The sequence below is a fragment of the Heterocephalus glaber genome, unplaced genomic scaffold (assembly GCF_053883595.1).
Source record: "Heterocephalus glaber isolate CG9 unplaced genomic scaffold, H.glaber_assembly_v1.0 deba00001504, whole genome shotgun sequence".
Taxonomy (NCBI): Eukaryota; Metazoa; Chordata; class Mammalia; order Rodentia; family Bathyergidae; genus Heterocephalus; species Heterocephalus glaber.
Genome location: NW_028258324.1, coordinates 61,137,171 through 61,149,993, shown reverse-complemented (window position 1 = coordinate 61,149,993; position 12,823 = coordinate 61,137,171). Strand labels below are relative to the sequence as shown.

General features: G+C 50.0%; 1 protein-coding gene across 2 annotated transcripts in view; it reads right to left on the bottom strand.

Moving 5' to 3' along the window:
• Window positions 1–12,823, bottom strand: part of Xxylt1 (xyloside xylosyltransferase 1) — a 142,836-nt gene that overhangs the window by 55,753 nt on the left and 74,260 nt on the right. For both annotated transcript variants that reach the window (XM_021255397.2, XM_004834752.3), the window contains exon 3: window positions 5,618–5,750. In XM_021255397.2, coding sequence (XP_021111056.1) covers window positions 5,618–5,750 — 133 coding nt within the window. The remainder of the gene's footprint in view (window positions 1–5,617; window positions 5,751–12,823) is intronic.

The following is a 12,823-nucleotide window of genomic DNA, read 5'->3' as shown; positions in this document are numbered from 1 at the left end:
TGATGACCTCAGAGTAGACCTTCTTACAAAGCAGGTCCACCCCCCACAGCCCCTTTATGAGTAATGTCTTTGGGCTACAGCACTACCTCTAGGTGCCACAGGCTGTGCAAAAGCAGCACAGGGTTCTAAAGAAATCACGATGGCAAAAGACACAAGCTCTGCTCTCTCTTACTCAGATTTACCACTAATAGAAACTGACAGGCTCAATCTTGGTTAATTAAAAAAAAATAAACACAGGAACAAAGGGCAAGAAATTCATCTTCAAGTGTCAGAAGACAGAAGAGAATTGAATACATTTTATCTTTGGGTCCTGGTTTACGCATCCTAAGGGATGGGGTATTCTCTTATGAAGTGGGCCCTCATGCCTGGCACATGATGAATTTACATCAGCCACAAAGTCTCCCAGATGTGACATGCACATCCAACATGAGAACCCGGAGAGAGACGGAGACGCTGGCTGCTCGGATGTCAGAGCCACCCATCTGCACCCCTTCACAGCATCTGATTTCCACAGGGGGAATCTGCAGACAGGGATACTGTGGCTTCCCACAGTGCCCCTCAGCGCTAGGCCCCCCAGTGGCAGCCACAGTTTTTAAAAAAGATTAAAAATGACAGTTACAGATGAAATGGTTGGATGTTTTGGATTTGCTTTAAAACAAATGGGGAAGAGGAAGAATAGGTGGGCTCAGGAGGAAACAAGGTCAGCTAAGGACTGGTCATTACTGGAGCTCCATGGAAATCATGGAAGTGCTCAGAATTATGATTCTGTCTACTTTTGTATGCATTAGACATTTCCCATAATAAAAAGTGTTGTAAACATTATTATTGCAAACATGTACAAAAAAAGGCAAGAGATAAACAGATGGGTAGAAGAGAGAGGAAGGGAAGGGAAAGGGGATGAAAAAAGAATTAAGATGTAAACATGTACTACACACATATGCTAATAAAAAATGGTGAAAAATATTGTTGAGCATGGTGATGCACAACTTGTAATCTCACCACTTAGGAGGCCAAGGCAGGAGGATTGTCAAGAGTTCTAGGCTACCCTGGGCTCCATGGTGAATTCAAGGCCAGCCTGAACTACATAGTGAGACTCTGTCTCAAAAAACCAAACCAAACCAACAAAACAAAACAAAGTGAAAAATGTGACCTCGGGAGGCTAACAATGTTTAACAAAGGAAGATTGAGTTAGGCAAGGTATTGTCAAGACAGACAAATGAACAACAAAAAGATGCAGACAGGCTTGTAGAGCAGGAGCTCATTTACACACACACACATACACACACTCTGTAAGTCTATAGACAAGTCCTGGAAAACAATACTCTCCATATGTTATTTGAAGATTTAATGAAAATCTATTACTTTTAAATAATTACTTGCATATATTTTTTGATCTAAATGAGGGAAAGGACCCAGGGCTCAAAAACTGAGACAAACTCCTCCATGGGCCAGAGTGGTGATCAGGGCCAGAGCCACAGACTGGACCCTGAAGGAAGCAGAGCGGCCAGATGTGTATTCTCCACATGTGACCAAAACACCCAGCTCGGGGACCGAGGAAGCCAGGCATGGGTCCTCCTCTGCCTCCTGTGCGGCTCCAACTGCGACTTCTATCTGAACACCTCACCTCTTCCAGTCTCTGCTTTCCACTTTTCCCTCAGGATATCAAGATTTTCTTGTTATTGTGGACTAGTTCTTTTCTTCTTGTAATACCAGTTTCTGTTTTGCAAATGCCGTATAATATTTAAGGCATGTAGTGAAAATATAAGAACTGATGAGCATAGATACTAAATTCACAAAGGGAATTTCTTTAGGGGATGGTGGAGGCAGGGACTTCCTCCCACTTAGGAAGGGAAATCAGATGAGCAAGAATTATGCTAGCAGAACCCTATATTTTACATAAAGCTGAGGCTGAGGTGGTGACTTTCTAGAGTCACAGAACTTATCAGTGGCCAAGCAGAGACTGTGAGTAGTGACTACCACCATTACTGGGGACTGCTCTGTGCCAGGCACTATAAGTTACCATCTAATTAACCCGCCTCTACTCAGCAATATACAGTGCAATATAATCTCCACTTCTCTAATGCTCAGAGAGGGCAAGATATGTGTCCAAGATCACACAGCCATAGAGTGGCAGTGGTGGGTGCTGGTCACACCATCCCTTGCTTCTGACACACCCTGAGCTCGCTGCACCAGTCCTAGGATGGGATAAGCAGCTGCAGAAAAGCCGGGTGGACATTTTTGTTCCAAGCATCAGGAAGGAGGCGAGGCTGGCACAGTGCTGTGGATAATAAACTACAGGGCCTCGGAAGGCAGAAGAGTGGATGCTACTGTAATGCCTAATGCAAAAGCAGATGCCTGCCTGGCGGCCTGTGTGCATGGGTGACAGGACCTGCCCACTGCTGGCTTGGCCTGGTGGGCCTGGGCTCCCTCCAGCACACACAGAGCCTTCAGAGTGGGGAGGATGGGATCAGAAGCCACTACCCCCACCAACTAAGCCACCACTCAGAGGCTGTTCAGGCCAGAGAGACCCTGACTCAGGCTTCATTCTGGCTCCTCGCTCTCTATCTCTCTCCAGGGTCAGCAGGAGCCTGGTGACCTGCAGCCCAGCCATGCCAGGCTTCTCGGCTTCCCAGATGACCTGGCTGCTGCTGGGGCCTCAGTCTTGCAGCAACAGGGACACACACTTGGGCCTGGTGTGCCTGGAGACACACAGGACCACCCCCTGGCGTAAGTGGCAACCACAAGTGCCCCAAGAGGACCGGCACACCACTCTCAGATGATGAAGGTCACAGGATGTTGGACCCTACATAATCTTAACAGCGACCCAAGAGAGAAAGCATCCTCCATGAATGTCCCAACATGACATGATCCTTGCATCTTGTCCAGAAAACAAACTTGGTTTAATGTACCACTGGGGGAAAAAAACCTTAAAAAAAGCCATTAGTCAAGTGGACAGTGGGAAATAGCTCTCTCCCATCCCCCTTCAATCCTCGAGCATTCACAGCACACAATAGACAGGAAAGAGCCATAAAAATGACTTGACATGTGCCTGTTTGAAGTACAGTGACCGTGGGACAAGCGACTATAAAAAATGACACAGTGGGGGCAATTCCAAATCTATTCCGGCTTAGTGAATTTCCAGACCAACACGTGCTTGCCTAACTAGCCATGTTGTGCTTCAGTGCTGCCTGCTGTTGTTTTCCGTTGTCCCTTCTTGCTAGCAGATTGTACTTAGAATACCTAACTTATCCTCAGCACACTGCCACTCGGGGAGAGCCCCTGGTTGTCCGAGCTGGCTGGATGTGGATCCCCGTAGACTGCGACAGGAGGCAGGGCCCAGCTCTACCAGTCCTCGTGGGGCCCTGTTCAAGCTCTCCCCTTCCGCTCCCACCCTCTGTCTTCTCTCACCCCCACCTCTGTCCCCTCAAGCAGCAGACAACTAACAGCGATCTTCCGGTGAAACCATGCTCCGCTCCTTGTCTGCCTCAGCCGGCACCAAACACCCTCAGCCTCAGCAAATCCTGAAACTGCAAACTTCAGAAGCTAATTCCCCCAAGCCAGCAGAATGCAGAGCAATCACTTGCATCCTGAGTCAGTAGAGGTCTTTGGGGATCATTCAGTGAGGGCAAAGGCCGGGAGCAGGTCCAGGAGTCGCAGTGTCTGTTGGTCCTGAGTGTCCAGGCCCCATCATCGGCCTTCTCAGCCCCCACCAGCAGCAGAGGTCCTGTGGTTTGCACTGTACACAGCAGTAATTACAAATTCTGAAGGTGAGAAAAACTCATTTCATTTTTTAATTTACAATCTTTTGTATTTTCTTTTGGGAAGGCTAGACAATTTGTCTGATTTAAGTTGCACTGTTTATAAAACCTAGACCTGCAGAAAATATAAAATCTGGCCAATACTGTCTAAATGAAGTGATGTGGTTTCCAGGTTTTCACTTAGATGATGCGAGAAGATTCTGAGCCAGAGCTCACAGGCATCCCGCTCTGCTGTGCTTACTAATGAGCCCCATGGAACCATCCAGGGCCGTGGGTCTTCCAGAGCCCTAGAGCTACGTGCAGACACGCAGCTTGCAGTGTGGGGAGGACCGGAGGGGCGAGGAGCTGTGGTCACCAATGCCAGAGCTGGGGGCGGAGGTGTTACAGCAGAGCTGCTCTCCTTTGTGGTGGGTGGCAGAGCTAGGACTCTAGCACCTAGAACTTCATATTTAATTGTTCTTCTATCCCCTACCTTTGCTGGTCAAAGATCCCTGTATGAGATACACCTAGGAAAGTCAGAGACTGAGATGGGAATCAGCCATAGTCGAGATGGCAGGGTTGGCCCAGGCCCCTCCTTCCGACCCACCTGTGACTCTGGGGCACCTCGGGAGAGGATTATGTCAGGGAGAACAGCCCTCAAGACTGGAGTTATCGGCACATTTGGAGATCTTGCAGCAATTTCCTGTTGCGTGACCTGGGACTTTCAAACAGCCATCACCACGCTGAGGCTGTCTGTCTACTCCCTCTGAGAGGAAGCTTGTATCTGAGTCACTGGCTCCCTGCGTCCCAGTGATGTGGGCCTTGGTTCAAGGAGCCCATGTTGGGGGCTGCACAGAGAACAAAGGATCTGCAAGTCCTGGGACAGTGGAATCCCGGCTCCTTTCAGCACCCTTGGGCCGCTCTGGCACTGGGCTGCTGTCATTCCACCAGCTGGAAGAGGAGTCAGCAACACAGAGATCAGGGCTAGGGGCTTGTTAACAGTAACCTGCTTCTACTGTTCTTACCCCACCTCTTTTTAAAAATAAGAGTAAGACATATTACAGCCCAAAACATCATGTGCAATGTGTACATTACCACCTCAGTGGAAAAATAAAGCACAGTCCCGCTCATGGCCCCCAGGCCCTCGGCTGGCTTTAGGGTCACCTCCTTGGTTTTCCCTGTCAGTTCAGCACTTGTGGATGCATCACTAAAGATCACCAATTAGTGTTACCTGTCATCATGTGTAGTAACTATTTGCTCATTTTTACTGTAGAGTTCTTGACTGGATACATGCATTCTACTGTAGAACATATGAGTTGTTTTCAGTTTGGGGCTACAACAAATAACGCTGTAGAAAATATTCCTGAACACGTCTCTTGGCTCCTGGGTGCTGGCATTTCTGTCACCAGCATTAACAATGCAATGCTGCCTCATGCACACAGGGCCACTTCACCTGGACCACTCATGCCAAGGTGGTGTCTTTCCCCCTCAGTCCCTCTCATCAACTTCTGCTTATGCACAATAGGGGGCGTGGTGATTTCAGGGCTAAGAAAGCCCAGCTGGTCGCTAGAATGGAGGATAAATCCCAATGCCACCTGTCAGACAAAGCCCCAGGTTTTAAAATTCTGAGCTTAACCAGAACCAACAACCCAAACAACTAGGTTTTCTAGAAGGAAAATGTCACAAACTCCTCCAAACTAATGAGGTAGCATCTCTGGCATGGGAGCACGCTATCAACTGTGAGCAGCAAGTACAGACATGTTCCCGAGGTACAAAGCTCAGGAAAACCACACTCTGGTCCACCCCAATCTGCTATGGGTGGCAGAGGGGAGTGTGGGGTAGGAGAGGTCCTAGGGGCTGCACCCATAGCCACCACTTACCTGTACACAGGCTGCATCTCTCTGGCTATGCCAATGATGGCACTTGGCAGGAAATTGTCAAACTCCTCAAACAACTCCCGGATGTTGGTCTTATACTTTAGGTCCAGGTCCAGCTGAATGATCCGCAGGATCTCTGGAGAGTGGAAAGAAAAGACAATAAGCCCAAGTGTGGTGGCACATGCCTATAATGCCAGCTGCTTGGGAGACCGAGACACGAGGATTGTGAATTCAAGGACAGCCTGGGCAACACAGTGAGACCTTGTTTCAAACAAGCAAACAAATAAAAAAGACAGCAAGACACAGGTACACATGATGGAAGGCTCAACCACTGACAGAAGATAAGTAGAGAATACAGAGAAGGGCTTATTGTTGCTGAATGATACAAAGTTACTGCTAGAAACAAAGGCCCTGGCCCTTCACCAACCAGCATCCCCTCTGCCCTAGACTTCTTTATAATTACTTGCTTTCCTTCCAACTACAGATATCCATTTTATTTAGAACTGGGTGGCTTGAGCTCCAGTGTAGGCCTGCTGTCTAAGTGTGAGCATTAACAGTGCACCATTTCACTCCTGAAAATCTGCTTTGGATCATACACATGTGGACAACCTATGTAAGACTCAAAACACCCAGGTGGTTTCTCTTGGGGGAATGGGGTAAACCCCCCACAGAAGAGAAAGATGAAAGACATCATCTTCTTAGGCCCTCATAGGATGTTCTGCAAATCCAGCTAGGTGTCAAGATGTAGACCTGGAGGAAATCAGCGTGAAGGCATTGAACACCAACATGTTTCTAATGCACTGTTCATAAGACAAAAGGAACCCTAGTTACCAGTCTTCTGCTACCTAGCACATGAGAGCTGTTTGCTCCAGATGGCTTGGGGGGGGGGGCGGCAGAGTTTGGCCAGGCACAGGGGGAGCGGCACAAGCTAAATTCATCCCCTTGTCCTTCATGCAGCTTGCCTGACCAAGCAAGCTCCTGCGGTGTCAATGCCAGGAGGGGCCAGACATCAAACAGGCTGGGCCCTTGCCTCCGTGAGGGACAGGCAGTGACTACAAACAGAGGGAGACATGAGTGCTGGTGCATAAACAAGAAGAGTGCCATGCGGGTCCCAGAGAGGGGACACCTGGGCACACTACTGGGTACCGAGGAGGACGTTTGGCCCGGGAACACACACCTGAGATCAAGTTCCAGTTTGGCTGCTGATTACTTCTGTGACTGGGAAACTTATTTTACTTTTCTGAACCTTGGATGCCTCGTTTATGAAAATAGGGAGGCTACGGTGTGCCTGGTGAGGCCGGGATGCTGCCAGGATGAGACTGTGTGTAGGAAACATCTCCCAAGCTGTAGGAATCTGGAGTCCGGACAGCAGGGACCTCACTAAGGCCTGAAGCAGTCAAAGAACACTTCCTGGGGGAGGAGGATTTGGGCCAAGCCCTGAGGATAGGCAGGGATGGAGAAGAAAGGAATGCCCACACCCACTCCGGGAGGCCAGCTCTCCCCTTTGCTCTCTGCCGTCCTTTCTTGCCTGCCCAGTGAACAGAAGACTCTGAGGGCAGGCCCCTGCGGAAGCCCTCTGAGGACAAGCCCACATGCCTGGCATCTTGGCCTTCACTCGTCATTCAGGGATTGGCTTACAGAAAACATTCACGGATGTCTGTGGAACTCAATAGCTATTCTCTAAATTAGTTTAGGAGGAAATCACAGCTTAGGATTCAAGAAAAGCTGACTCATTTGTTACTTGTCCCATTTTCCTTTGTGATGCAGAAACAAAACCTTACTTAACATTCTTCATGACTCTTCTAGAAAAGAAAAAAGCTACAGCGATAAGAACCCAACTGGCCAGGCAGAGGAAATCGAGGTGATGCCAGGCTGCTCTGGCCCTGGTGGGAAAGAGGTACTGGAAGGTGGGTCTGCCAGGCAAATGTGATCCTGCACCTTGTGCTGAGCCACCCCCACACTCGAGGAGTAAAATGACTGTTTCCTTCCTGGACCTAAAAACCAACAATAACAAGAGTAACAACCCAGAAGTCAGGAAGGCTGATAACCCGGGAGTCTGGATGTCTGGAAGCCTTTGCGGTGACTCTGCTAGCCTTCTGGAATCCTGCCCTAGTGAGGGATGCGAGCAGAAATGGGCGGAAAGACCCTGATACTGACCTTAAAAAGATAACATGGCACAGGAGTGGAAATTGCAGCCACCAAGAAGTCGTGATGGGCTGTCAAGGGCTGGCCACCTGGGCCTGGGGACACCCCATGGCACACATGTTTTTTCCAGCTATTTTAGGCTTTTGGTCTATCTCCTGGGCCCCAAGCATCACGATCCAGGGCAGCTCTTATGCATGGCACGGTAAAGCAAAGTCCTCACCAGACAGACAGGACAGCGTACCATCTGCAGCAGAGAATCGGTGTCATCCAGGTTCTGCAGGACCAGGGGATTTGGCTTCAAGGACGCATGGTGGCCCCAAGGACCACTTTCAGTAACATCAACCCTGGCCACATAGAAGCACCGTTCTCTCCAGTCATTAATAAAGGTCCAGCATTGCCCAGGCAATAGTTTATTCTTTAGAACTGCCCAATATGTTAGGTAGAGTTGCTCCCATTTTTCGATGAAGAAATAGAGGCTTGGAGAGGTTAGAAACATTAGCTCAAGATCACAGGACGAGTCAGCATTGGAGCGGGACTAGAACCTCCATCGCCTTGACTTGAACCCCCTCCATGTCACACTCCTTCCTGTGCACCTGACTCCCCTCTGATCAGAGTCGCAGGATGTGCCCCTGCTGCTACCACACAGGGCCCACAGAAAGGCCAGGCATCTTCAGTGAGAAAAAAAACTCTAGAGCGGAGCAAGAGGCTGGCCAGTGCAGGCTGCAAGGAAAGGAAATGAGAAATTGATGGCAATTTCACTGTAACTTAAGAAAAACTGATGGTAAGAAAAGCCATTCGTCCATTTGGCCTGTCAGTGCAGGGAAGCTCCTGTGCATCCTCCGGGCTTTCAAGGCATCCAAGGCTTATTTGCTCTGCAAGCAGCAGCCCAAGGCCTCCTTCAGCAGCCAGTGGACAGGCCTGGTGGAAGCCATGGCCTCCTGCCCTGTGCCCCAGCGCTGGCCTGGGTCCTGCTGCCTGGGGTCCCTGGTCGCTGCGCCCCTTGCACCTGCTCGGAAAGAGCCCCCATGCCTGCAGGGCACACTTCCAGGGGACAGGAATGCGCTAAGAGGCAGAGCTGATGTTCAGGTGCCTCCTGCAGATTCCCACTCCCTCTTAATGATCCCCTCCATAACCCCGAGCACTTTCCCTGCCACTTAGAGTCTGGAACCAGGACACAGGAAGCTGAGATGCTTTCACCCATGGATGTGATCAACAAATATGGTGAATGTTTAAATTTTTAAAAATTTATTACCATAAAAGACACATTGTCATTAATCCTCCTCTAAATTCTCCCTCTTGGCTCAAAGACACTTATCCCATCATTCTGCCACCATCTGGAGCAGTTCTAAAGTCCTCTCAGTATTTTCAGTTGTATCTCGTGGTTGCTTCAATGTCCTGAATGAATCCAAAATGTTGACCTTTGCTGGCCATTTTGACTCTGGTGAAGAGCCAGGAGAGTTGCCTGGTGCCAGATCCGGTGAATAAGGTGGATGAGGACACAGCAGTACATTTTTATGAGCCTGCCTTTCCATGAGTGGCACTCAGCGGTAGTGTCACTGTATATTTCAATCATACCGCTTATTTCCGGCTCCTTATTCCTGGAACGCCCGGGGGCTGCTCTCACAGGCACTTCCTCTGGGGCCTCACTGAGGGAGGTAACTGACGAGGACGGAAAGGAGCACGACTCACAACCCTGAAGTGACCTTTCACCCGTGTAAGATGACAGCCCAGGGAGAGGCGGGGACAGCCTCCTGCTCAGCCTGCATGGTCACGAGGGCCTGGGTCCAAAGGTTATCCTCTTATGAAATTATGAAATAAAATGCCAAGTTGTAAGTATCACTGGTGAAAAGAAGAAGACGCTTACTAGGAATGCTGCCATTTATTAGGATGAGCTATTTAATGGGACCTGTTCCTTTGGCCGCTGGTCCTGGTGGGGCCATCTCTCTGTGGGAACTATGTCTGAAAAGTTTATACAAAAGGCTGAGAGGTGACTGGTGATCTAAGGACAAAATGAGATTGCTGTATGGAAGTGACAGCCACAGGAAGGAGAAGATGCTGGTTAGAAGACAGCTGATAGGGCACAGCGAGACCACTGAAATGAAAGGAACCAATGAATGAGACAACTGGTGATGCTCTTTTGGTTCATTAGACTCCATTCTGTCCTCTCCCAGGGAGGATGATGAACTAGAGAGGAGAAAACATGTCAAGGCCCAAAGGGACCTGACATAATTAGGTCCTGGAGTGGCCACATACTGGCCCAGGAAGATGTGAAGCTGAAGATGGATACGGCGTAGCCAAAGGAAAGAAATCAGACTGCCACACTCCGTGCAAGGCCAACACCGGTCTCCACCTCCCACGCTAATCTCAGGCAGGATGTTAAGAACGTACCTTGACCTTCGCTGATCTCAGAGGGAGGCAGGAGCCACACATAACACTGTGAACCCAGAGTGGCCCGTGGTGGAGATGCTGGCTCAGCACCAGAAGAAAGATGCTCTCTTCATACTCCACCCTTGCCCCTGGTCCAGGGGAGCCTGCCCATTCCTAGAAAAGTGTTTGCTGCTGCATCCAACTGATCAAGCCTTCCAGGCCATCCCTCATCCTTACAAATCTTCTCATGTATTTAAGTCACATCAACAAGAACTGAAGGGGAGGTGTGAGCCTATGTCATGTTCTCAGGTGGGAGAGGCTTTCCCATGTGCTGGCACCTGGTCTGAGGAGCACAGCTGCACTGAGGTCCTCTTGCTGCTGACTGTCCATCCTCTTTGGGAGGATGGGACCTGGACGGGGCCCAGCGCCCCCAATGTGGTCAACAAGTTGGAGCTTTGGACCCTGGTTCTCATGGAAGGTGACAGGGTAGTATGTCACCCAGAGCCGGCAAAGATGCTAAGGATCAAGATGGGCACTGTACTCTGAGACCCATTTCTACTTGAGCTCCAGTGCTAGGTTGTAGAGTCAGAAATGGGGTGCACTCTCTCAAGGGACATGTGTGCTGACCCTCAGCTTCTCTAGCTCAAGTTTCAGGCTAAAGAAATGGCTCCACAGCTGGAAAGCAGAGGAGACAGTGGAAAGTGTGAACCAAAGTCATAGCTCTCCAGGGTTCCATGGCCCTGTGGCCATCATCCCTGGCTGGCCCCAGGCAGCCCCCCTCAGCAGGTCCTGATCCTCCAGGGGTGTCCCTGGGACTGAGGAAGGCGACACCTACTGCTGGGCTTCAAGGCCCCAGCTCCCAGTGAGGCTGGGTGGGACTGAACTGCAAAGGCCACATTCATGGCGAGGTCCCAGCTGGGAGAGTCCCAGATCAACATTCCCCTGCGGAAACAGGCTTGGGACAACTCGTCATCAGCTTCCAATTAAACCAGCCACAAGGCATGTCATCTGACCGTGGATGGAATTACAACCAGAGTGAGTAATTAATGACACCCGAAAACAAACAGCAAAAGAGAAAAAAATGCCAGAAAAAAAGAGGGGCTCTTTTCCTCTCCTCTTCCTTCTCTTGCCCCCAGTAACAATTCCTGGCAGATACATCTTAACATGTAAAAACAACATGCAACAAAGTACATCATGAAGGGATGAGAAGGTGGGCCTTGGGCTGCCACTGGGAGAAACAAACGTGCCTTCTGGGAGGGACAGGTCACCCATGCAAATCCCTCTGTCTGTCTGCTCTGCGCCAGCTTCAGAGCTTCCAGAGATAAATATTTACAACACATCAGAGCCCGCCTGCCGCAGAACATCACTTCAGCACAGAGGCTCGGAGAGAAGGGGAAATGATGACATCGGTGAGCAATGTGGCTCCCGCATCCTCAGGCAAGGCCCTGGCAGCAGCTTTCTGGAAAGGGACCTTGTTTTCTCACCGTCCACTTTGAAATACTGCAGGAACCTGCCACCTGCCTTATCACCCTCTGGGGCTTTCTAAGGGCTGCTGGACAGCACCTCTGGCCTGCAGGAGCCAGAGAGTGACTGTAGGGTGGAGACTTCCCCTAAGAGGACAGGCTCGTATCCCGGGAGGACAGGACAGGTCTGCCACGCTGGGTGCTTCTCCACTGAGGGTCCGTGCAGGAAGAGGACACCGGCCACAGAAACCACAGCAAGCCCAGCTGCGTCCCGGGGAGATCTGTGCTTGGAACTAGCACTGGTGGTTCTCACATCCAATAGGAAACCTGGGTCATTTCCCAGCTGGCCCTCAAAGCACCCTTCTCTGTCCCTTTGCAATGGGCAGCCCAGCTGCAGGGCAGCTGTCTAAGTATGGGAAAAGCTGCTCTGCAGGAGCATAGCAGAACATGCCAATAGTTCAAGGCCTTGGGCAGATTCTGAGACTCCACAAGCCTGGTTAGAGAAGCACCTCATCTCTAGGGGTGGGAGAGCAGCCCACACAGAGTGCTTCATGTTTAGTGACTGAGCTAATGAGTCTCCCCTCTACTTACGGGGCATTACAATATTAGCTCCCACTGCCACGGGAAGAATCTGGGCCTCAGAGAGGTTTACAACTTAGCCCAACAAGGAAGCAATATTGCACAAGTCCCTCACTGGACAGTTTGACCCAGCACATACACACAAGCCTCTGAGGAAAGCCCTCAGACATTTCTAAAACCCCTATTTAAACCCCATTATTTTTTAAAACAAGAAAAGCTTCCACATAAAGGGAAATAGCAGACAGCTCCAGGCCATCTCTGAGAATTTATAGACAGAGAAGGATCCTTCATTTCCCACAACCACCTCCCTCAGTATGAAGACTACTGAGATTTCCCTTTATTAACCAAGGAACCAATAGAGAAACTTCTGGAAAAGATGTTTCAAGGCCACAGAAGTCAGCTGAAAGGAAGTCTTTACTGACAACAGCCAACACGTATAACTTCATCACACTCAAGGACGCATCCAGATTCGGGATACAATTAGTATTATTACTCCTGCTTGACAAAAGAGGAAGTTAAGAAGTATGGGAATCAAGGTCACACAGCTGGTGGGTGCTTGCCCTTGAATCTGCCTGCTCTGCAGCCCCCCACACCCTCCTGCCTTCCGGGCCCTGGATCCAATGCTCAGCCCGGAAGCCACTGCCTCCCCGTGCTA